The sequence below is a fragment of the Leguminivora glycinivorella genome, chromosome 5 (genome assembly GCF_023078275.1).
Source record: "Leguminivora glycinivorella isolate SPB_JAAS2020 chromosome 5, LegGlyc_1.1, whole genome shotgun sequence".
NCBI lineage: Eukaryota > Metazoa > Arthropoda > Insecta > Lepidoptera > Tortricidae > Leguminivora > Leguminivora glycinivorella.
This window is the reverse complement of record NC_062975.1, coordinates 9723602-9747920: the sequence shown is the minus strand read 5'-3', so window position 1 is coordinate 9747920 and position 24319 is coordinate 9723602. Positions and strand designations below refer to the sequence as shown.

At 36.2% G+C, this 24319-nt stretch overlaps 4 protein-coding genes across 4 annotated transcripts; 2 read left to right on the top strand and 2 right to left on the bottom strand.

Moving 5' to 3' along the window:
* Positions 1 to 1369: 1369 nt before the first annotated feature.
* Positions 1370 to 14360, bottom strand: LOC125226241 (histidine-rich glycoprotein-like). The gene is made up of 6 exons (XM_048130160.1): positions 14289 to 14360; positions 13609 to 13764; positions 12863 to 13029; positions 11746 to 11782; positions 1749 to 1898; positions 1370 to 1540 (listed from the first exon to the last, which is right to left on the bottom strand). Exons 1-6 carry the CDS (start codon positions 14298 to 14300, stop codon positions 1370 to 1372), a joined length of 693 nt encoding a protein of 230 aa, XP_047986117.1. The 5' UTR covers positions 14301 to 14360.
* LOC125226237 (cuticle protein 19-like) lies at positions 5547 to 7898 on the top strand. The gene is made up of 3 exons (XM_048130157.1): positions 5547 to 5576; positions 7295 to 7444; positions 7728 to 7898. The coding sequence occupies exons 1-3, from the start codon at positions 5565 to 5567 to the stop codon at positions 7896 to 7898; spliced, it is 333 nt and encodes a 110-aa protein (XP_047986114.1). The 5' UTR covers positions 5547 to 5564.
* Positions 14361 to 15732: 1372 nt separating the features above from the next.
* Positions 15733 to 23784, top strand: LOC125226489 (histidine-rich glycoprotein-like). Its single transcript, XM_048130475.1, has 7 exons — positions 15733 to 15823; positions 16151 to 16303; positions 16773 to 16903; positions 22662 to 22722; positions 23112 to 23264; positions 23344 to 23510; positions 23709 to 23784. The coding sequence occupies exons 1-7, from the start codon at positions 15812 to 15814 to the stop codon at positions 23770 to 23772; spliced, it is 741 nt and encodes a 246-aa protein (XP_047986432.1). The 5' UTR covers positions 15733 to 15811; the 3' UTR covers positions 23773 to 23784.
* LOC125226238 (histidine-rich glycoprotein-like) lies at positions 19222 to 21491 on the bottom strand. The gene is made up of 3 exons (XM_048130158.1): positions 21455 to 21491; positions 20612 to 20764; positions 19222 to 19499 (listed from the first exon to the last, which is right to left on the bottom strand). Exons 1-3 carry the CDS (start codon positions 21464 to 21466, stop codon positions 19353 to 19355), a joined length of 312 nt encoding a protein of 103 aa, XP_047986115.1. The 5' UTR covers positions 21467 to 21491; the 3' UTR covers positions 19222 to 19352.
* Positions 23785 to 24319: the final 535 nt, after the last annotated feature.

The window sequence follows — 24319 nt, the reverse complement described above, 5'->3', positions numbered from 1 at the left end:
AAATACAAAATCAACTAGAAAGCTAAAATCATTAAAAAATATTGGGGGACACCTTCCACAGATCAACGCAGCCCCAAAGAAAAGCTTGTATTATGTAGGGGATGATATACTTACTTATACAGATAAATATAATACATACTACATATATTCTAGAAAACATCCATGACTCAGGAACAAATAATATCTGTGCTCATCACGCAAATAAATGCCCTTACCGGTATTCGAACCCACATGGAAATCATAAAATGCTTTATAAGATTTAATTTGTTGTTTAATTCATTTTTTGTGACTAACGTTTGGTTATCTTAGTATTATTTACAGATAGGATTGCGGACAGTTTTAAAATGGTATGTTTTGTTTTTTTTATTCGAATTTTTTTAACTCATAACACATTTCTCGTTGTAAAACAATACAATCATCCAAGTTGCAAGAGGTGCCATTCTATGAAACTAATTTACTTACTTATATTGTAAGGGCTAGTAAGCATTTCAGACCAAATTTTGTTTTGCTCTTCATGCGAGACTAATTATAAGTAGAAGAAACAAAGTCAACCCCGATGTCAAAATTGAAGGTAAGTACAGATGTAGTGAAAAAGATTTGCCTTCGAATTGTTACGGAAACGTACGAACGTGTCATGCTATTTCAGTCAGTCTCGGTACAAGATGTAATTGACATTGATTGAACTCGTTTTGACAACTTATGACAAAACGAACTGATTTGACTAAGAAGGAAAAGCCTATTTTCGCACTACATTTGTACATAAATCCGAAATGCACCTGAATATGTAATGTATAATATAAACAGTTGACAGTGTAACATTTGACTCAATTTATTTTCATGGAGTGACTGAAGAAGTGAAGGAGGGCAGATATCAAATAAAATTTGTTGGTGGGTAAAATCGAAACATTTAATATCATAACAACAATAGATAACAACAAAAACAGGTATGTAACAATATTGTCCTTTTATGTTTAATGATGATGATGAGGAACGATGTGGTGAGTGCTGTGCTTGACGTCGGCGTGGAAACTGCAAACCAAAAATAAACATGAATATGTCTTGTTAATATGAACCCACATTGTGATGACAGGTCAATTTCAACACTCTCTTTTCCTCCCGTGGATTTAGTAGAAGTCGACGGTCGGATATGTGGTCCATTGTGGTGATATGCTAGCAATATGTCACTATTACAATAATCAACAGATTCAACAACTGAGGGACAAACTTGTACACCGGCTTTAAATTCGAGTACTAGACAAGTTTTTTTCATGGTGTAACTGAACAACAGTTTTACCTCTTATGGGAATGCCGGCTTGAGTTTAAAAGTAGTACTATGACTCAGAATTCTCATGGGAGGAGTGATAAATTCTCACCCGGTTTTGTGGTCGCTGTGGTAGTGCACGTGCCTGTCGGAGCCGTCGGGCTCGTGCAGGCTGTAGAAGCCGTGCACGGTGTCTCCCTCGCGGTGCTCGTTCTGGATCTTGTGGTCGCCCGTGTGCTCGTCGTTCACTTTATACTCAAACTTGTATTTAGGGTGAGTCTGTATAAATATACAAAAAAGTTCAAGTCTTCTGTAACTGAAAAGATAAATGTGGCTTCCCGACACTGAAAAGTTCACCTAAATAGGGAGTTAAGGACGATTGCGTCAGTAATTCTAACAAAATTCTAATAGATCGGTCCTTCTGATTCGTGAAGCATATATTAAAATAGGTAATAATACTTTTGAAATGAAATACAATTTGACTCACGTAGTAGTCCACATGCTTTTCGTGTCCGTGATGGTCTTTGATGGTCACCTCCTGAGGATGTTCATCGTGCTTGGAGATGTGCTGCGAGGAATGCGCGTGGTGACCATGCTGAGCAGTCGCCATTGCGATCAGGGCCAACACACAAACGACCTGTCAATGAAAAACACTTCTTAGGCCCACTTGCACCAACCACTTAACTCAGGGTAAGTGGACTGTCAGCTGTCAAACTCCATATAAAATGGTGGGTTAACCCTCAGGTTAACCCCCATTTTCGTTGGTGCAAGTGGCCCTTAATGTAATCTGTTTTAAATGAGGGATCGTATTCACGGAAAGGTGTGATTTCGGAACTGATAATTATACTTCTGAAATGAGAGTACTTCTATCTTCTTACAACATCTTCGTACTTTCATCTTCCACGATCGGTAACAAATATAAACTCTTATGGTATCGCGCCATCGACGACCTCAATCTATGACATCAGGCGATTCACCAGCCTGTTAGCCTACTCTGTCCAATAGGATGCATAAATACTAAAATGTGTGACTGTACCTTAATATGCATTTCAGCAATTTTTTGAACTCCTGATACCGACTGACTTCAAATGTTAACTGATACTGTTTACCAGAAATCCAATTCTTTTATAATATAAAACGGGGGCGTATTCATTGCATTATTTTATTGGCACTTAAAATTCTCTTAAAGAATGCAGATTAATCGATTTCGTAAAACTATTTAACCGGCACTAAGCGTGTGTGGTTACGCTATTATCTTTTTGCACACTAATTATGCAAAGAGCGATACTTTTTTTGCTTAAGTAAACGTAAACTGTCTTAATTACATGCAACGTTTCAGGTATGGTCAGGCAATATCATTGTAGGTAAATATTATCAATCTCAATTAATAATGGCCGTAAAGTATTATTCAATACGCAACTATGGGAACAAATCAAATTATTTTAACAAATATTTGTTTTTTATGTAGTCAAAAACTGACAAACCGTATAACACTAAAATGCAGAGAAGAGAAAGAAAAGGATGTAATAGAAACCTGTGACAAAATAGAGATACTTATGAGAAGAGGAAAGTTAGATCAAGCATATAATATTATAAGTACCTAGTTTAAATAAAAAACATAAAAGTAAAAGCACAACAATAGCGGATGAAGAAGGCAATTTACTCTTAAACAACATAGACATAGTTAATAGGTGGGTCAGTTATCTAGAAGGTTTATATAAAGGTGATGAGTTGAGAGATACTGATCTAGAAGCGGAAGAATTAGTGCCGGAAAATGAGTTGGGGCCAGAAATACTCAGAGAAGAATTCGATAAAGCAATTTCGAAACTCCAAAATGGTAAAGCTGCAGGCGCTGACAATATTCACATTGAACTGATTAAATTCGCAGTTTGTGACGCAGTCATTGATGAAATTTTCTTGCTCACAAAACAGATACATATCACAGGCCAACTACCAAGAGATCTTAAACAAAGTAAAATAGTAGCTCTACCCAAGAAACCTAATACGGTACATTGTGACGAACACAGAACCCTTAGCTTAATCTCCCATGCAAGTAAAATACTCTTAAAAATAATACAGAATCGAATCAGACCCATATCAGAAAGTTACCTAGGCCCCGACCAGTATGGTTTCCGTGAATGCAAAGGTACAAGAGAGGCTATACAAGCTCTTAGGTTAGTTGTAGACAGGAGACTAGATGTAGGACTTAACACTCATATAGCCTTCATCGACTTAGAAAAAGCGTTCGATAAGGTTAACTGGAAAAAAATGATGGCCGTCTTAAAAGAAGCAGGAGTGGACTACAGAGACAGAAGGATAATTTACCAACTTTACAAGGAGCAGGAGGCGTTGGTGGAAGTAGGAGAGGAAACTGGGAATGCAAGGATTAGGCAAGGAGTACGACAGGGATGTCCACTTTCACCTATCATATTTAATGTATACATAGAACACGCTATAAGGAAAATTATAGAAACAGACAAGGGTGGGGTAGCATTTAACGGGGAGAAAATACATTTTATACGATTCGCAGACGATATCGCAGCATTTGCAGAAACTTCAACCCAATTAGAACAGCTATTGATAACCATGGACACAGTTTTTAACGAATTAGACTTAAAGATAAATATTAAGAAAACGAAAACTCTCACAACTACAAAACGCAGAACCAGTCATCCTACTATAGTTCTCAACAATACGCCAATTCAACAAGCAAATAGTTTTAAATATTTAGGCAGCTTAATTACAGAGAACTCTAGATGCACACCAGACATCGTTGCGAGGATTGCTATGGCAAAAAAAGCTTTCAACCAGAAGAGACAATTGTTGAAATCCCGTATGTCATGCAAAAACAAGAAACTTCTGATCAAGGTGTACATCTGGAGTATAGCCCTTTATGGATGTGAAACGTGGACAATGACCCTAAGAGATAGGAAGAGAATGGAAGTGTTTGAAATGTGGTGCTGGAGACGAATGGAGGGAATTAGTTGGAGAGATAAGATTACGAATGAGGAGGTGTTACGAAGAGTAAATGAAAGACGAGCCATCCTGAAAACGATTGAAAATAGACGCGGAAAAATGATCGGACATTTGATGCGACACGACCACTTTTTTATTACTATTCTGGAGGGACGGATTGGACGTAAGAGAGGTCGAGGAAAGCCCAGACGCAGCTACATGGACCAAATAAAAGAAAAAGTAGGGGCCGTGTCGTATCAAAGTGTCAAAGAGCTGGCACAGGATAGAAAAAGCTGGAAAATACTCCATCGACAAGAGATTAACTCTTAAGTTTATGATGATGTAGTCACACTACTATACACACTATTATTTAATAGTTAAAAACAATAAAGGGTCGACTGGCCAACATTTCAGTGGAATTCGTACACACGTAATAAGTAGGTATATAAAATAGTATCAGGACAATGCTTAAGTGGTAGGTATAATTACTATAATTAGGTCTACAGCTACAATATGTTTAGTCTACCAAACAAGTATGTAAGGTACACTTTCTTAACATAATTATATTTGTCAGCTTACTTTAATTTGTTCGAAAAATACTGTAAGTGATGTAGTCTATAAATTTAATCTATAATGTTATAAAAAAGGAAAAATATAACTAAATACAAAGGAAACATATTTACTCTAGTCATCAAATGCGTTTGTCAGTCGCTTGGCCTACTAATGCAACAACTCTTCTTTTATGCTTGTTTTCTAGTATATACCAAACTTGTATATACCAAATTTCAACTTGATTGGATTCATCATCATCTTGAGCCGAAAGACGTCCACAGCTGGACATAGGCCTCCCCTAAAGATTGCCCGAATGACCTGTCCTGTGCCACCCGCATCCAGCGAGCTCCGGCTCCTTCTTCACCAGGTCATCAGTCCACCTTGTGGGGGGCCAACCCACACTGCATCTCCAGTACGCGGGCGTCACTCGGGATTAGATAAGTATTACTTACCTATGACATTCAGATTTTAAATTTGTACTTTTTGTAAATTGACATGTGATATTTAAAATATTATACAATAAATGATTATGATTATGATTATTATGATTATTTAAAAAAAGTAGAGCTTGCATAATTAGTTCGCAACAAGATAATATAACACACGCTTTGTTTCATTTCAATATTTTTGCGAAATCGATTAATCTGCTTCCCCATTCGGAAAGTTTTAATTACCGATAAAGTAATGAAATGGTAATGTCCTAGTTATCTACATTATAAAAGAAATGGATTTGTGGTTAACAATATCATTTACAATTTGAATACAGAAGTATCAGGATTTGAAATTGTTTAAAACAATGTACATTAAGGTACAAATACTTTTAACTAGTTATTCAAATTATTCATTCTTAACTTCATTAAAGCGGTCGTCAAAGTACCTAAATCTAACTTTATAATATCAATTATTTTTTAGTTAGAAATGGTAGTGACCCTGCCTGATCAGCCAATGTTTCTGGGTTCAAATCCCGGTAAAGGCATTTATTTGTGTGATGAGCGTGTTTTCACATATAAGTTTTTGTATTATAATATTGTGCATGTCGTCGTCAGATTACCTTAGCCTTCTTCAGTTCTTACTACGGGACTCAGTCAAGCTGTGTAAGAGCCATCATCATCATTGGCCACAGCATCTTTGCAGATGATAGTTGCAGCGACTAACATATAATATTTCCTATAATATCATGGGTGTTTCGTCTCACCTCCGTATCACACCAGATCTGGGGTCAGTCAGGGCTCGATACTTGGCCCGCTCTTATTTGGACTTATGATCAATGACTTAGAATCAGTCGTTAAGCATGCACAATGCTTATTGTATGCTGACGATTTGAAACTCATATACGGAGTAAAGAGTAGTGCGGATAGTAGTTCTCTTCAAGAAGATATTACCTCAGTAATGAACTGGAGCATTACCAATAAGCTGATTTTTAATACGTCCAAGTGTGCTGTTTTCACGTTTAGTCGTTCGGCGACACCTCGACTTGAACAGTATACTCTCGGAACTGAGGTTATTACTAGGGTCTTTTCTGTAAAGGATCTTGGTGTGGTCTTCGACGACCGTCTCACCTTTCACGAGCATATCCGCACACTTGCTGATGGTTCGTTTAGGAGACTAGGCTTTGTGATTCGGAGTGTCAAGGATTTCTGGGACATCGGGACTATAGGGATGGTTTACAGTGCCTTGGTCAGAAGCAAGCTTGAGGCTTCGTCAATCATCTGGCACCCATATGAGTCCACCTACGCCTTACTTCTGGAAAAGATCCAAAAGGCATTCTTGAGATTCTTGTTTAAGAAAAGATTTGGATATTATCCATTTCTTTATCCAACAAAATATTTACTCGGATGCCTCGGATATAACTCGTTAGAAGTAAGGCGTAACAACAAACTGCTGACCACCGCTTGTCGCATACTGCGTGGTGAGTCAGACTGCCCGGAACTTGTGGCTCGAGTCTTACGGCTCTACGTTCCGGATGTGCCCAGAGTCAGTCTGAGACCACGAGCTCGCCCCCTCCTGGCAGTACCGGTGACGCGCACGGTGTCGCATAAGAATTCGCCGCTCTGTCGTGCGCTTACATTGCTCAATACGCTTCTGACATCCGCACCTGAATGCGACATGTTTGCGTGGAGATGGGCGAATGTGTGTTATGAATGTTTAAGGTTTTGTGAGTCGATGGATGACAGGTTGTCTAGTATTTTTGTTTAAGTTTTGTTTTGTTATAAAATTTGTATTTTGTGTACAGCGAAAATGTATATACTCTATTTCTCGGTGTATTGGCTTGTCTGTAATGCCGTGTAAATATATTGTTATTAATTAATAAATAAATGTCAGATAATAATAATTTTATTATATTTTGTTGTGTAATTGTGGCTTAGGCGAGAGACTGGCAATCTGTCACTGCAATGCCACAGTTTCGTTTTCTTTCAACCTCCTTATTTGCCAAGAAAGGCACTGAAGCTTTATTAGTTTCATGTGCTCTGCCTACCCCTTTATGGGATTCAGGCGTGATTGTATGTGTGTATGTGTTATTGTCAGGTCATATGTGTCTGTGCCCTAATTGCGGCAGCGGCAGCCCAACACGGACACCACGCGCATTCCTCGCAGCACATCTCCAAGCACGATGAACATCCTCAGGAGGTGACCATTAAAGACCACCACGGTCATGAGAAGCATGTCGACTATTATGTGAGTAAAATTATAAACAATAATAATCAATTTTGTGTCATTATAAAAATATCTTTAGAGTAAGAAAAATCAATTACAATACTTGATCCATGAACTAATAAACGAAAATATTATTAAAATTCTGTAATGTAAAAAATACTCAAGGCACAAAGCTAGTCGTCGTTAGTCGCTTTTTAAAATGCCGTGCGCGCCATATATCGGTAGCAGTTCCAGCCCTAACTGAGGCCTGGGGTCCCTTGTTTGTTAGTATCTATCTAGCCACTAACGTCTCAATTGTTTACAGACTCACCCCAAATACAAGTTCGAGTATAAAGTGAACGACGAGCACACGGGCGACCACAAGACCCAGAACGAGCACCGCGAGGGCGACACCGTGCACGGTTTCTATAGCCTGCACGAGCCCGACGGCTCCGACAGGCACGTGCACTACCACAGCGACCACAAAACCGGGTGAGAATTCACGATCAAAATACTATACACACAGACCGATGGATTGAAATGGACACTGGGACGTAGTGCGAAAAGAATTTCAGCCAGTCTCAGTAAAAGACGCACCTACTGACACTGTCTGAACTAGCACTGCATACAAATACGAACGTTTCCGTAAAAAACGAAGGAAAACTGTAACATAATTAGAGATTCTGAAGTAGGTGCTAGCATCAGGCTTGCATGGTAGCGCGTGAGGCACTTACAAATAATACGATAGGGACGGCGTGATTTTTATCATTTATCGCTCGACCATGCTTGCCTGCCTAGTTATTTTGCCTCGGGCAAAATCAACTATGTTTTTTGCTATCGCATATGACCGAAATATTTTTTATGCTCAGAAATGTATGCTAACGAATCTTCGAATTTTACGCATTTAAACTTACTTCAATATTTACTTAAATCTTGTAAATAACAGAAGTGAGAGTCCCTTCGATGTTCTAAGTATATTCATTTTATTTCCTTATAAATCAATAATTGTCTGTTATATTTTTTTAGTTTCCACGCTGATGTCAAGCATAGCACCCACCACATCGTTCCTCACCATCATCATCATCATTAAAAAATAAACGAATCGTTAAATCATGATTGTTGAAAATGATACTCATTCATTTATCTTATTATTAATTTTGTAAATAAACTTTTATAGCATACTTTTGTTTGAGTTTATAATTATGTATATTACGAAAAAAAATTGCTTATTTAAAGTTTATAATTTTTATTGCATTTAAAAAGGGTTACCATGATCGGTGTTATAAAGAAAACATTTTCTGTGATGTTTATTCTATCGAGCAAAGTATCTGGTCTATTCTTCAAGATAAAAAGTGTTATATATTTATGATGCTATTCATGTTTTTGTCAACTAATCCCTCGTTTAGCAAAGATAATGAAATTCTAAAAAAAACTTATATTTAATCCGCAATTAATACTTGTACTGTACATATGTAGATATGTAATCATTTTTGTGAAATAAAATCGAATTCCTAATAAAATATTTTACCTTTGTGTATATGGTGTGTAAAAGAAATGCTTGTGCTGTAAGGGCTCAAGAAGTATTGACTGATATGTTCGTATCTGACTGATAATTCTTTTTCACCACACCCGCAAACTAAATGTGCTATTACACGCAGGCGGAGCGTGAGTTATAGAAAATTTGTTCTCCCAAGGGAGTAATGAAATTTCTAGTACCTTAAAAAAAATTAACATCTATTTACGTATTTTTTATATTGCGAGTGTGATGAAAAACATTATGTGTAAATCGGGGAGTATGAATATTACAAACTCGAGTCTTTAAATCGCTCCGGCAAGCCGTCGCGATTTAACTAACTCTCGTTAGTAATATTCAACTTCCTCCCCTCGTTGCACAATGTACTATTTCATCACATTTGCTGTTTAAAGGTATCATTGCGTCTACGTGTACTGAAGCATAATGTACTATTTTATTCCCAAGGGAATAATGTATTTAGTTTTAAAAAATAATACAATCCGTACAATACTTCAGGCAAAGGATGTTTCAATCAGCCAAGGATTTTTGTTGCACAACCAAAATGTGACTATTAAGCTATAAAAATATTATACGGTGTGCAAAATGCATTTTATTTATGTTTTACATTTATTTCAGTGTGTTTTGCATTTATTTCGTAGATTTAACTCAGATAAATTGTTATAATTTACAATCTGACAATGTGCTCTCTACTCGCGCTTGACCGCGAGCATACGCGAGGCACCCACCGTTGCCTAGCAACGGAGAGTACAACAGATCAAAATATTCAAATGAATGCAAAATAAGTAAAATTTAAGTTTAATTATATGATTTATATGCTTTTTTGAATATTGCATTTAAGTTACATGCAGGAGTTTCGTGTTTGTTTTCATTCAAAAAGTGTTTGTTATCAATAACAATGGATTTAATATGAATAATCTGATATATATATATGAAGATACACGACTGGTCGCGACGCCACCGTTGCGTTGAAGGTTTTGCCTTATGACTTTTTCTCTCAAATGTGATGAAAAACATTGTGTGTAACTCAGGAGGTAAGGATATCAAATACTCGTGTCTATATTTACTCCAGCCTGCGGCTGTCGTGAATATCTCACGACACTCGTATTTAATGTCCTCCTTACCTGCCTTGTTACACAATAATAAATAATAATAAATAAATAAATAAATAATAAATAAATATTATAGGACATTCTTACACAGATTGACTCAGGCCCACGGTAAGCTCAAGAAGGCTTGTGTTGTGGGTACTCAGACAACGATATATACCTCTATAATATATAAATACTTATATACATAGAAAACATCCATGACTCAGGAACAAATATCTGTGCTCATCATACAAATAAATGCCCTTACTGGGATTCGAACCCGGGACCGCGGCGCAGCAGGCAGGGTCACTACCGACGGCGCCAGACCAGTCGTCAAACAATGTACTATTACCAGTTAAATAAATTACTAATTAAAGTACTATTACCAGTAAATAAATGTAAAACATAAATAAAATGCATTTTGCACACCGTATAATATTATTTTGTAGACATAGTAAAATTAGGTGACCTAAATTAGAGTCATTGATTACTTTAGGTCACACTCGTAGACATAGCTCCTAATAACATCGATCATTTTGTGGTTAAAGGGCTAAATATCGTCACTACTTTAAAAAAATCTCGTATCTCACGGTGTTCCCTAAAGTTAAAACGCAGTAAGTCTACCTATATGCATTCCATACATACTTACTACAATTTTCTTTTCATTGACAGACTAAAATACAAGATTTTTTAAAAGTAGTGACGATATGTTGCCTCTCTGTCGCGTGTCGGGTAGGCCCTTTGATTTTGGCAGATAGACCGAATCATAAGTTTCGATTTAATTGACGACCGGTCTGGCTCAGTCGGTAGTGATCCTGCCTGCTAAGCCGCGGTCCTGGGTTCGAATCCCGGTAAGGGCATTTTATTTGTGTGATGAGCACAGATATTTGTTCCTGAGTCATGGATGTTTTCTATGTATACAGAGTGGGGCCTGTAACAAAAGCAAAAAATTAAACTGTAAGCTATTCTCCTTATACTGATCAACATTTGTTCAGCGACTTTTAAAAATAACTTGTATTTTGATTTTTATTACCATTGAAAGTTTTTTCTAAGAGGTAATGTATTGCGAATTCTGTTAAGTCTAAAGTGTGACAGACAACGTCAATGACAACAATAATGGCGTACATTGAAACTAATATTTATTTTGTATGAAAAATAAAAAAAATAAGTAAAGTTTTCATAATTTTTAAAAGTCACTGAACAAATGTTGGTCAGTTTAAGGAGTATAGCCTACAGTTTAATTTTTTGCTTTTGTTACAGGCCCCACCCTGTATAAGTATGTGTTTATCTATTTAAGTAAGTATATCGTCGCTTAGCACCCATAATACAAGGTTTGCTTAGTTTGGGGCTAAGTTGATCTGTGTAAGTTGTCCCCAATATTTATTGATTATTTTTTATTTATTAATTAGTTGTCAAAACGTACCTAATCATATCGATTTAAATCATTGTCTTGGGTCGCGTTTTAATTTATCGCCACTCTTTTTTCCTGCTTTTCGCACTTGTGGCGTATACTGTTATTGAATTACCTAATTGTTAGGTCCTATTGACAACAACTTATCGGATAGTAATTCAAACCCAAAAATATGATTAAATATGACTTTATTTCAGTACACGGTTCATTTTTCAAAACATAACGACATAACAAGTATCACAGATTTAGACATCAACAGTAAGAACACGGTAGTTATAAATTAATGGTGATAATTATGGTGCTCAGGAACAATGTGGTGTGTGCTGTGCTTGATGTCTGCGTGGAAACTGCAAAAGAAAAAAGAAAAATTAAGTATATTTTGACCAGAAATTTCTCAATTCAAACATAGACATGTTAGATATACTTCACTTGACTGAGGCTCGATAGTAAATACTCGTAATGGAACCTAAACTAAATGGTTTGCTATGTTCTTATGTACTGACAACCTGCTACTTATGGGATGGTTTGGGAAACATATGATATATGATTTGGATTTTGCAAGTTTTGAAATTCGGATCAAATTCATTCGGAAGATATTTACAATTAACAAAACGTCGCAAGAACACGAAGGTCTTAAGAAGATACGGTAGCGAAAATGCTAAAATGGAAAAAAAATGTCCATTAAGAACAACTCAGTCAAACGACATTTCAAAAAAAATGTTTATAATCGAGGTTCCGCTCTCGACTCTTTCCTCCTTCAAACTTTAATCAATCGGTACGAAATTTGAGAATCTGAATAACAATAAATACTCTATGTCGGACCGTTTAGCTTTTTTGGTTAGTTGTTACCAATCTTGAGTATCACACCTGTTTTTGCGCCACAATGAAAAAAGCCGTTTTTGGAAATTTTTGATTGGCTCTAGAGTTTTTAAAAAGCAGAATATCAAAAAAATCAAAACGGTCCGACACAGATAAAAATAATAACAATCTGTGTTGAAAAAATCATTGCTCTATCTTTAAAAACCAGGGAGGAAATAGTCGAGAGCGTTTGTATGGAGAATTGACCCCTACCGTATCGTCTTAAGTAATTACATACATACATAATTATAATCACGCCTGTATCCCATAAAGCGACAGGCAGAGCACATGAACTACTAAGTTTCAGTGCCACTCTTGGCAAAAAGGGGTTGAAAGAAATTCAAATTGTGACATTGCAGTGACAGGTTGCCAGCCTCTCGTCTACGCCACAGTTAAACCCATATTTCACAGTCGACTTCTACGACACCCACGAGAAGAAAGGGGGTGGTGAAATTTTTAACCCGTCACCACAAGTAAGTAATTAGCCTCAAATAACTGTTTTTTGATGTTTTACTTCGAAGGAATATTTTTAAATTGATATCTTTATGTCAGCTTAAAAATATATTTACCCAGTATGCTTATCGCCATGGTAGTGCACGTCCCTGATGGAACCGTCAGGCTCGTGCAGGCTGTAGAAGCCCTTGACGACGTCGCCGTCGCGGTGCTCGTGCTGCGTCTTGTGGTCGCCGGTGTGATGGTCGTCTACTTTATACTCAAACTCGTACTTTGGATGGGTCTACAACAAAAAAATTAACTGTAAATACCATGTGATATATGATACTCAGAGCCAAGTATCATCACATGTGAACTGAAGATGACGGCCCAGCGGTCTGAAGAGCATAACAATACTTCCTATATCTGTGGGTCTGACCTAATTAATGGTGTCAAATGAACTCAGTGAAATCCACTGAGTTGTCCGGTGCTTTGCTAAAAAATGCCTCGATTGCAACAACACAAAAATTATGAACAATGTGAGACATATTTAAAATTACGAAGAATCAACTTCACAAAATTTGATGCCCCTATACAAATATATGAATTTGTTTCTTCTATCTAAATTAAGTTCTGTGAGCCGAAGAGATTTTTTAGTGTGATGAGGACAGAAACAAACATCTATTATCCTTCCTTACCTTAGTCAAGGGCGCTTTGTGTGTTTTGAGTTTTGATGAACTTAGTAAGCAGTGGGGTGATTTCGAAAGACACATAAATTATTTCCATCATATCAAGATTCCCTTTGGGAATCACCCGAGCATTTCTATGATTCGGAATTACCCCACTGCACCTTGAGAATGTCTATAAAAAATGTTATACTTACATAGTAATCGACGTGCTTCTCATGTCCATGGTGGTCGTGAATGATGACCTCATGAGGATGGCCGTCGTGCTTGGAGATGTGCTGAGAGGAGTATGCATGGTGCCCATGTCCATGCTGGGCCGCCACCGCTCCCAAGACTGCTGTCAGGCACAAAACCTAACAAACAAATATACACTGAAATAAATGTCATACACAAAGAAAAAATAACCAAGGCCTCCAAGTGTTTAACACAAGACGTGTTCAAGGAAAGAAATATACAGTCAAAATCGCTTTCTCCTAATCCTTTTACTAGCTGTATTTGGTTATGAATTACCTACGTCGTTTAAACAACATCGTAGCTACACAACAATTAAAATATGTTTTTTAAAAATAGCAAGAAATTGATTACTCTTTAAGTACATTTATTAATGTAGTGTAACGGATAATTTCGATATTTAGCTTTAGCCATAAGTACTTACATATAATATGTGTAACAATATTGTACTAAAGAAAACAGAGAATACCCAAAGAGATTGTGATCCATCAATTAAAATTATTGACCTTGGCTGTTCACAAGTTTTAGGGTCCGCTTAAATTCCCTGGTCCTAATGATGTACCTACTAAAATGTAAACCCTAAGAAACAAACTGGTTTTTTTTTCAATCGTCGGATAAGAATATATGTTAAAGAACTTTTTTTTACCTTAAAATACATTATATTAGTGTATATAGATGTCTAGGTGTGTATGAAGTTTGTAGTCCAACTGATACCTCTTGAAAACAAAACGTTGTTTTTATATTATCTACCGACAGCCTTTGCAATAGTAATTGAACATTAATATGACCGTAAAAATTAAATGAATATGGCGCTTGTTACAAAATTGAGCAGCGCGAGATATGCCTTGGCCTGAATAATATAGTTTATCTTGGTCTAATTTCAAAGCAAAGTGAGGTAAAAGTACCAGTGCTCGACAGTGTCCCTGTTAGATGTCAGTTTCAATCTTATGTTATTGTCAATAAATGTGGCAGAAGGGTGTCATCTATTGGATATTAGCTAGTACTTCTAATTTACCTTATATACCTAGTTAGCTTTAACCTTATTGTTATAGGTATTTTATGTTATTTTAAAGACATCTTCTCCGTAGAAATTAAATAGTGTAATTGTGATTATCTTGTGATTAATCATAATTTTATAAAAATTAGGTACAACTACCTACGTAGAGATTCACGTTTTATTGTATGATTTAGGGCCGGTTGCATCAAACCGTCTGTCACCGTTAAAACATTCGTGAAATTTTATTGTATGAGAAGTTCCATAGACATTTATGCTGAGTGTCTGTAAAATAGAAGAAAATAGAAATCATTTATAGGCAACACATCAATAGGTGTATATTGATCATTAATAAATGATTTCTATTTTCTTCCACATTCCTATTTTATTTATCTATTTATTTGTAAATAAATAGATAAAATAGGAATGTGGTTGATGCAACTGGCTGGTGGTTGATCTCTGTCTCGATCCCAATAGTTCTAAGATGAAAATATTTACTACCTATGCTAACGGAAATGGGTTCCCAAGAAAAAAAAATGCGCAGAAATAACTTTGGTTTGGAGATATGTACATAAAGTAATTAATAATAAAAAATAGAATGTGTGATACTTAAAGACGCACTATATTATTGAAGTCCTAATTAACCTGAGTGACGGCAAATGTCTATTGGTTTGACTCGATTTTCGTTTTGTATGTCTGGATGTTCTCTACAGGTCCCAATTCTTATTTTAAAGCATATATGCCTAAAATAACAATCAACAAACACTACCTTATTCATAACCTATAGAGCTTTTCCAGCTGGTATTATTACCATTGAACTGCGTACTCGTATTTTAGTTTAATTTTAAACCGAGTGCAATAAGAAAATGGTTACAACTAGCCAAAATAAACTTTATTCTCTCCTTCAAATTCTGCAAATCAATTGTGCACGTCACATATATAGGCAAGACACAGTGTGCAACTCATTTCAGCCGCTACATTGAATTTGCGACACACTCTTTGTTGCAAATTTGGCGATTGGCTTTGACTTACTTTTTAATTATCAATAAATTACTCCTTTATATCTTATTGTTACAATTTTGGTATTATAAAAGAACAAATTTGTTCGGCGTAGTTATCAGTTTACAGATAGACTTCATTAGATCAACTGCACTGCACTCATATACTTATTAAAAATGATGCTTAAAGTAAACATTTATTCCTTTTTTTAATATGATCGATTTTTTTTTCAAACTAAAAAAAACGACCCAGTACGGGTCAATAATTTTTTCTCATTTCCTCAATTCGAACTTGTCATTTGTCCGACTGTTTTTTGTTTCCAAATCTTGCTGTCATTTAAAACAATAAGAAATATTGATTAACCAGGTAGTCCCATCGAAAGCTCAGCGATAGATATTTACATACTACATACTCTAATCTTTTAAGAAACTTTGTTCATTATAATTTTCAAAACTCTTAAATATTTACACAACTTAATTTTTTTTTATATAAACATGAAATTCCATTATTTTCAGATTGTGGGCCTTCTTGCCTTAGTGGCCATTGCGGTCGCACAGCACGGACATGGCCACGGGTATTCTTCCCAATACATCTCCAAACACGATGAACATCCTCAGATAGTCACCATCAAAGACCATCACGGCCACGAGAAACACGTCGACTACTACGTAAGTATAAAAAAATCTTAATACCTCACCTTAATAATAAATAATTGATCTATACATAAACGAGCGACGAATTGACGTAATTTTTTAAGTGGAGATAATTGCTGAAAGTGACACAGGCTCTCTCTTTCTCACGCATGAGAGAGCTTTCTATAGTTCCCACGCTAGCCCTTAAAATCAATAAATTCATAAAAAATAGAAAGCGCACGACGAGAAACCCGGCAGGCTGATGATTAGCATTGACGCGCTTTAAGTCCATTTCAACCTGGTGGAATGAGCAATACAGTCCCGCTGATACCATCCGGAAAATTTGCGAGACGTTTCTCTAGATGATGACTTTTTAGCCTCTTTGCCGGCGTTCCCTCGTCTTTTAGATGATTTTGTAATGAGTGTAATACTTAATCCTTTCTGTCTAAGTTACTTGCAATCGTATGAACATATTCACCTTATACCTTGCGTATTTCAATTACAGACGCATCCCAAATACGAGTTCAAGTACCAAGTGGACGACGATCACACGGGCGACCACAAGGCGCAATACGAACACCGTCACGGCGACGACACCAAGTCAAACTACCACGTCGATGTCAAACACATCGTTCCTCACCATCATCATCACTAAACGGGAATAACAAGGATTTATTTATTTGCCAGTTGTTAAACAGTGATAAAGACACAATTGTTATTTTTACATAATTTTAAGATGAAGAAAATAAATTAAATTATTCAATTTGAAAATTGCATTTAATTACAGGTTTACATAGACTCATTTGTTTTATTGTAGTATGTTCTACAATATGTTAATAACAGCCTAGAATAAAAGGTATTCTATATAGGTTTCGTATTGTCATTTGTGTTCACGATAGCGCATTAACTTGACAAATATAAATTTTTTCCCCTCATTAGCTCGGAAACATGTGTTTTGTCCTTTAATACCAGCGGGTAAAAACGCATTTTATACACTAGTGCGTAAAGTAATTTGACCTTGAATATAGTCAAATTAACTGCTTTAAAATTGATAAAAGTAGGTGAATCTAGTAATAAAGATGATTTACCACCTGTGGAACTACTGGAAGCAGTGAAAAAGGCATTTTTTGCGTTGTAGTTTCCTCGCTATAGTGAGGGGAAAAGTTTTGTGTTACACTCGGGTGCAAATGTATTTTACTTCTCGTGTGTTCAAAAAGTCGCAAGTTCAGAATTCTATTCTCGAACCACTCGCTTCGCTCGTGGTTCAACTATAGAATCCTTTCACTTGCTCGTTTTTCAATTCCACACTCGGCGTTAAAATACAACTTTGCCCCCTTGTATAACAAATAACTATTTTCACATGATAATACGAACGACGTATACCTTTTGTTCTAGGCTGTTATTACCATTTTATACACCTACCTAGAAAAGGGAATAGAAATTTGTGAGACAAGAGGACAAAATATCAGACATAATTTACGGCGAGAGCGTAAAAACCTTGAACGAAGCAAATGTTTTTATAGTTGAATCCTGAGCGTAAAGAAGGTTTAAAATGTAATCCTAAGCTTAGTGAGAGATTCCAGTGTTATTGCATAAGGTGGATATTATTTTGCAAGCATATGACTTGTCACGTACCTACTGATTTTCACAGTGAGAAAATTATTATGTTCCAAATAAAATAATGTATGCAATAAAAAAATAAAAATAATAATGCATTTTAACAAAAAGGTGCACTATTTTTCCCTCCGAGCATGTAAGAAAAATGTGTCTTTGATTCTTTCTAGTAGAGAAAAACCGGCCAAGAGCGTGTCGGGCCACGCTCAGTGTAGGGTTCCGTAGTTTTTCGTATTTTTCTCAAAAACTGCTGAACCTATCAAGTTCAAAACAATTTTCCTAGAAAGTATTTATAAAGTTCTACTTTTGTGATTTTTTTCATATTTTTTAAACATATGGTTCAAAAGTTAGAGGGGGGGGACGCACTTTTTTTTCCTTTAGGAGCGATTATTTCCGAAAATATTAATATTATCAAAAAACGGTCTTAGTAAACCCTTATTCATTTTTAAATACCTATCCAACAATATATCACACGTTGGGGTTGGAATGAAAAAAAATATCAGCCCCCACTTTACATGTAGGGGGGGTACCCTAATAAAACATTTTTTTCCATTTTTTATTTTTGCACTTTGTTGGCGTGATTGATATACGTATTGGTACCAAATTTCAGCTTTCTAGTGCTTACGGTTACTGAGATTATCCGCGGACGGACGGACGGACGGACGGACAGACAGACATGGCGAAACTATAAGGGTTCCTAGTTGACTACGGAACCCTAAAAAGCCCCCTTTACGAAAATGTGATATGGTTTCTTACTAAAAGTGGTGCCTGCAGTGACCACCTGATGATTATTACGATTTTTATGAGTGTGCAATGATAAAACTCACTGTATATGAAACGAGAATAAACAGTAAAAAGAGCCGAAAATAACAAGATTTTTGTAAATTATTATTAATAAAATAATTGACACAATGACGTCTAAGTAAATTGGACATCAGTCATAAAAAATATGATTTAACACTAGAACAGTCGCGCCCTAGTTTCAAACACATTTGGTCGCAACTGGGTCCTCTGAACCCAGTGTTTAAAGCAATTATAAAACGAAGACTATTGAACTTCGATAATTATATTATACACTTTATATTCGTAAAATGGCCAATTACAATGGCCCAAATTACCAGGATTTGTAAAAGTCAGGTTAAATAAAGTCATTGCATACAATGGCATCTAAATTGGACATCAGTGGAAAGAATTATGATTTAAATTATTTTGTTTTTAAATCGAATGAAACAAAAGAAAAAAAACTATTCCACGTGAAAAACGATTGAATAACATAAAACAAATTATCTCAAAGTAGTTTTATTTCAAACAATAGAGATAAATAATAAAGAATAACAGGTTACATAAATAACATAGTGGCATTAAAATTCTATTCAGTGTTTTTAATGATGGTGGTGAACAGCCGTATTAAGTAATATTGACTAAACGCTGACACACGGGACACTCTAGTCTGTGATGGCTGTGGTTCCCACTAGTGATGATGGTGAGGAACGATGTGTTTGACGTCGACGTGGTAGTTGGACTTGGTGTCGTCGCCGTCGCGGTGCTCGTGCTGCGTCTTGTGGTCGCCCGTGTGATCGTCGTCCACTTTGTACTTGAACTCGTATTTAGGGTGAGTCTAAAATAGAATAAGGTTAGTTAATGTGACTGCTAATTGCTAAATAAACTTTAAGTGGCACACTCAAATAGGTTGTTTAATATTGGGTCCCAGGTCTTGTCTAGCAGCCTGAGGTTAAAATAAACCACATCAATAGTTAAATAAACCGGTCGTCAAATAAACCACATTTGACGACCGGTCTGGCGCAGTCGGTAGTGACCCTGCCTGCTGCGCCGCGGTCCCGGGTTCGAATCCCGGTAAGGGCATTTATTTGGGTGATGAGCACAGATATTTGTTCCTGAGTCATGGATGTTTTCTATGTATATAAGTATTAATATATATTATATATATCGTTGTGTGAGTACCCACAACACAAGCCTTCTTGAGCTTACCGTGGGCCTCAGTCAATCTGTGTAAAACTGTCCTATAATATTTATTTATTTAATACTTATTTATTATATTATTTATAGTTGCATAATATTGTGTGAACATCCCTAAGGCCTGATTTAGACAATGTGCGAACTTGCATGCGATTTTAGTTACGTTGCGGGCTTTTGAGGTTACATAGAATTTTGCACAGCCATCAATACCGCAATGTAATAAAACTCGTCTGCGAGTTCTCGTACCGTCTATTCTATATGGTCCCTAAGGGACACTGCCTGTAATGATTCATTTCAACGCGAACGTTTTCAATATCTTAGATATACTTCTAAGTCTTCTATCCATAAATAAAAGTGCTGAAGTATAAAAAATAGTAAGTAAGCTGTCACCAATTTAATGAATGTAATTCCGAAAGTCGTCTAATTACAAAAGTCGCATAAAAATCACCATTATTTCCATCATATCAAGATTCCCCTTTCGGAATTACCAGAGCATTTCTGTCATTCAGATTACCCTAATGCCTTACCTACTAGTCCCAAAGTAGTACTTTTAGTAGGTTTAGTCGGTGCGCAGCAATGTCCGCTTATAGGTAGGTAGTATGTAAGTTATTTAGTTAAGAACGTAGAATAAGAAATATATATGCGATATACGAGCGCTTTATCCGCCAACAAACTGTCCTCAGTTTGGCGGAATTGTTTCTTGTAAAATAGTTGTAAGTTTCTTGTTATAAATAAATAAATAAAAAAACTTACGTAGTAGTCGATGTGTTTCTCGTGTCCGTGGTGGTCCTTAATGGTGACCACTTGCGCGTGGCCGTCGTGTTTCGAGATGTATTGGGAGGAATACCCGTGGTGATGTTCATGTTGGGCGGCTGCGATGGCGGCTAAGGCCAGGAGACATACAGCCTGAAATAAATTAATATTAGCACATTATTACACAAATTAACTCATTCTATATAAAACTTACTAAGGCTTGCTTTATAGATCGTTATATAATGATATTTATATTGCATAAAAAAACAAAATGTCTGTGCTTACATCACGTATAGGTACCTGTAATGAGCATTTCTTTTTTTTTGGCCACTTTTATGAAGTGTGATATTTTGGAAAAAAAAATATGCTATTTCTACTCAGAATTACTAGCCTTTTCAATCCTAGTAGTTAAAAAAATTGTCCCATACGATTTTTTCTTATTATGTTACCATTTTCCGTACATGTTGTATGGGGTAACAAAAGAGGAAAGTAACAAAAATGTATAGAAATTCTGGGACATTCTTTGTCTCCCAGTGAGATTGAAAGTACTCGTGATTCTGAGTACAATTGACCTAAAATTCCCTAAAACAATTTAAAAAAAAATATTAGCAAAAAAAAAAAGAAATGCTCTAACAATGGCCGGACCAAGATTTGGCCCGAGACCATTGACTTCATAGATGAAGTATAAGTAGGTACATACGTGATAGGCAGGGTCCCTAAACTAAAGCCAGAAATGTCGTCAAAATAGGATGCAATTACCTTAATTATCTTTGTTTAGCTATTTATATTCTAAAATTAATATAGAGATCAATACGAGTTCTATGTATTTATATTTATACTTACTTTGAGAATCATTTTTGGTATAGCTGAGTGATGTTGATCCAATGAAGTCCGATTGTGAACTGATACATAACCTGAAGGATTTTTTTTCTTTTATAATACCGAAAGTAAGACAATATCCATAAGTCCATAACGGAAGAATGGAAGGAATATGGAAGTAAGCCAATCGCCAAATTGGTGACATTATGTTGCATATATTTAATGCATTTATGCTTTCAAAATTTGAGACAGATTACAACAGAAAAGGATCACATAATTGGAAAATTAAAAAAAAATGAAAAATGTTTATTATATAAATTATAAATTTCAGAAAATCACGACCCTGTGTTCGGAGCTAGGAAACCCTGTCTTACAGGACGCAGTTTTGTCGCACTAGTAACTTAATCCATCCATACTAATATTATTAATGGGAAAGTGTGTGTGTCTGTTTGTTTGTCCGTCTTTCACGGCAAAACGGAGCGACGAATTGACTGAAAAGTCCAATAAGGTTAGACTATTAACTGATACTATAGAAAGAAAACTGCTCTTTTATATTGCCGAAGACATGATACATAGTTATTATCGATGTGCATATTATTTATTACTAATTAAAAAGCTACGACCAAACGCAAGCATTGTTGTGAAAAGTTTCGCAAAACATTTGGTCTCGAGCGCACTCGTAAAACGGCGGCTAGTATTGCAAAATTTTTACTACAAGTACAATGTTAGCTTATGTTACATACATACATACATACATACAATCACGCCTGTATCCCATAAAGGGGTAGGCAGAACACATGAAACTACTACAGCTTCAGTGCTTATGTTACGATTAATTATTATCTGTTTAGCAGATAATTGAAGTAACTTATTGCAAAAAAGTTAGTATCGGGTGTTTGTTTATCACACCACAAAATCGAGAACAGAGGATCTTGATACCAATAAAAACATATGAGCAGCAAGGATGCTTTTATGAAAATATAAAGTTCAGTTATATTTACAAAGCTTAATTTGGTCCCACTGCTGGGCAAAAGCCTCCCCTGTGTTCTACCATTCAGCACGGTTCGCTACATGTTCCATTCAGTTGCTGTAAAATGCATAGATGTCATCCCGCCATCACTTCTTTGTGTAGGCTTTTGCCCAGGCTAACATGCGGTATACATTATGTGGTAGAAAATTTTGATACTACCAATCAGTTTGGGTTAATAATTTAATTTAATTAATGAATCAGCAAAAGTTGTTTTCATAATTTGTATGGAGATGTAGATTTTGAAGCGATGTTTTCGAAGATGGCCCCATAGTAAAATTTGGCTGTAGTCATGAGTAGATCCAAAAAATATTATTTTGTATCACCAATTTGATTTCACCTGTATTTACGAAATTTTGATCTCTCGTACCTACTTACTAAGTTTGGGCAGTATCTTAATTAAGAACATGCATGATAATAAATTTCTTACTCTTTAATGGATATCGCTCGATTTGTAATCCTCAAGTTAATGTATAAAAGAACTGGTTAGTTTTAAAAATGTATCAGTTCACAACTGTCCTTTCATCGAGTACAACTAATTAAAACAAAAAATGTATTTCAAGGTATTTTAAAATACTTACTTTAAAATTTGAAATAGTGAGTTGAATTTCGGATTTGGACTTGGAGATCAAACTAAGATTTTTAACATTATAGATTTTGTGTGTCGCTGGTCTGGTGGGGTTGGTGGCGGCGCAGCACGGGCACGAGCCCGCGCACTCCTCGCAGCACATCTCCAAGCACGACGGGCACGCGGAGCCGGTCGTCATCAAGGACCACCACGGCCACGAGAAACACGTCGACTACTACGTAAGCAACAAACAACTTTAGCCTGTTACAGTGCCTTCTTTTGTTTTGCCTACACACTGACAGTTGAATTGTGTTACAGACGCACCCCAAGTACAAGTTCAAGTACGAGGTCTCGGACAAGCACACGGGCGACCACAAGACGCAGCACGAGCACCGCGACGGCGACGTCGTCAAGGGCTTCTACAGCCTGCACGAGCCCGACGGCTCCGTCAGGGACGTGCACTATGAGAGCGATAAGAAGACCGGGTGAGTTGATTAATTTCTTATCTGTATGAGCACGTCAACTAATGAAATAACAAAAAATGCCTGCTTATGTTTGAAAATATCGTAATTATTAGAACTAAAATTGGATTTAATCGCATTAACTAAATCAATACCTATCTGAAGATATTGTATTTTATTATAGCAGTTTTCAATATTTACTGATTTATTATATGTTTGCAGTTTCCACGCTGAAGTGAAGCACAGCACCCACCACATCGTACCGGAGCACCACCATCACCATTAACGTTGGTTTTCCTAAACGTAGTTAGCTACGCAATTGTTATTGAATTTGTCAAAATAGTGATTTGTTTATTTAGTGTTTAATTAATAAAGTTTGTTAAAAAACACGTTTATGTCTATCTTATACTATTAAACGAGCAATTCTTGTATATTTATTTATTTATTTATTTATTTATATATACCGACGATCTCGGAAACCGCTCTAACGATTTCGCTGAAATTTGTTTTGTGGGGGTTTTCGGGGGTGAAAAATCGATCTAGCGTAGCCTTATCCCGGAAAACGCGAATTTTCGAGTTTTCATGAGTTTTTCTTTCGCATTTGTAAACGTAAAATATGGTCCTTAATTTCGCCGCGCGCGCATCGATTCCGCTTAGCTCAGTCGCACGAGGTCGGTCTAATGTACGCAGATAGATCGTAGGTGTCAGGGTTTCGAATCCCGGTCAGAAATTAAGTTTTTGTTTTTTGTCTTTTTTTTTGTTTTTGTATTTATAAGAGTTTTTTTTTATCTAAAGACGTGATATATTAAAATAGAACCGAGCGAAGCTCGGTC

Excerpts from the sequence above, each read along its gene's own strand:
- LOC125226241 (XM_048130160.1), bottom strand. Across the intron at positions 13,030-13,608 it reads AGAAGCACGTCGATTACTAT|ACCCATCCAAAGTACGAGTT; the intron begins GTAAGTATAACA and ends TTTTTGTTGTAG. Across the intron at positions 11,783-12,862 it reads CATGGCGATAAGCATACTGG|TTTCCACGCAGACATCAAGC; the intron begins GTAAATATATTT and ends TTTCTTTTGCAG.
- LOC125226237 (XM_048130157.1), top strand. Across the intron at positions 7,445-7,727 it reads AGAAGCATGTCGACTATTAT|ACTCACCCCAAATACAAGTT; the intron begins GTGAGTAAAATT and ends AATTGTTTACAG.
- LOC125226489 (XM_048130475.1), top strand. Across the intron at positions 16,904-22,661 it reads GATGTCAAACACATCGTTCC|CAAAAGTTGTTTTCATAATT; the intron begins TCACCATCATCA and ends TTAATGAATCAG. Across the intron at positions 23,511-23,708 it reads GAGAGCGATAAGAAGACCGG|TTTCCACGCTGAAGTGAAGC; the intron begins GTGAGTTGATTA and ends ATATGTTTGCAG.
- LOC125226238 (XM_048130158.1), bottom strand. Across the intron at positions 19,500-20,611 it reads AGAAACACATCGACTACTAC|ACTCACCCTAAATACGAGTT; the intron begins GTAAGTTTTTTT and ends ATTCTATTTTAG.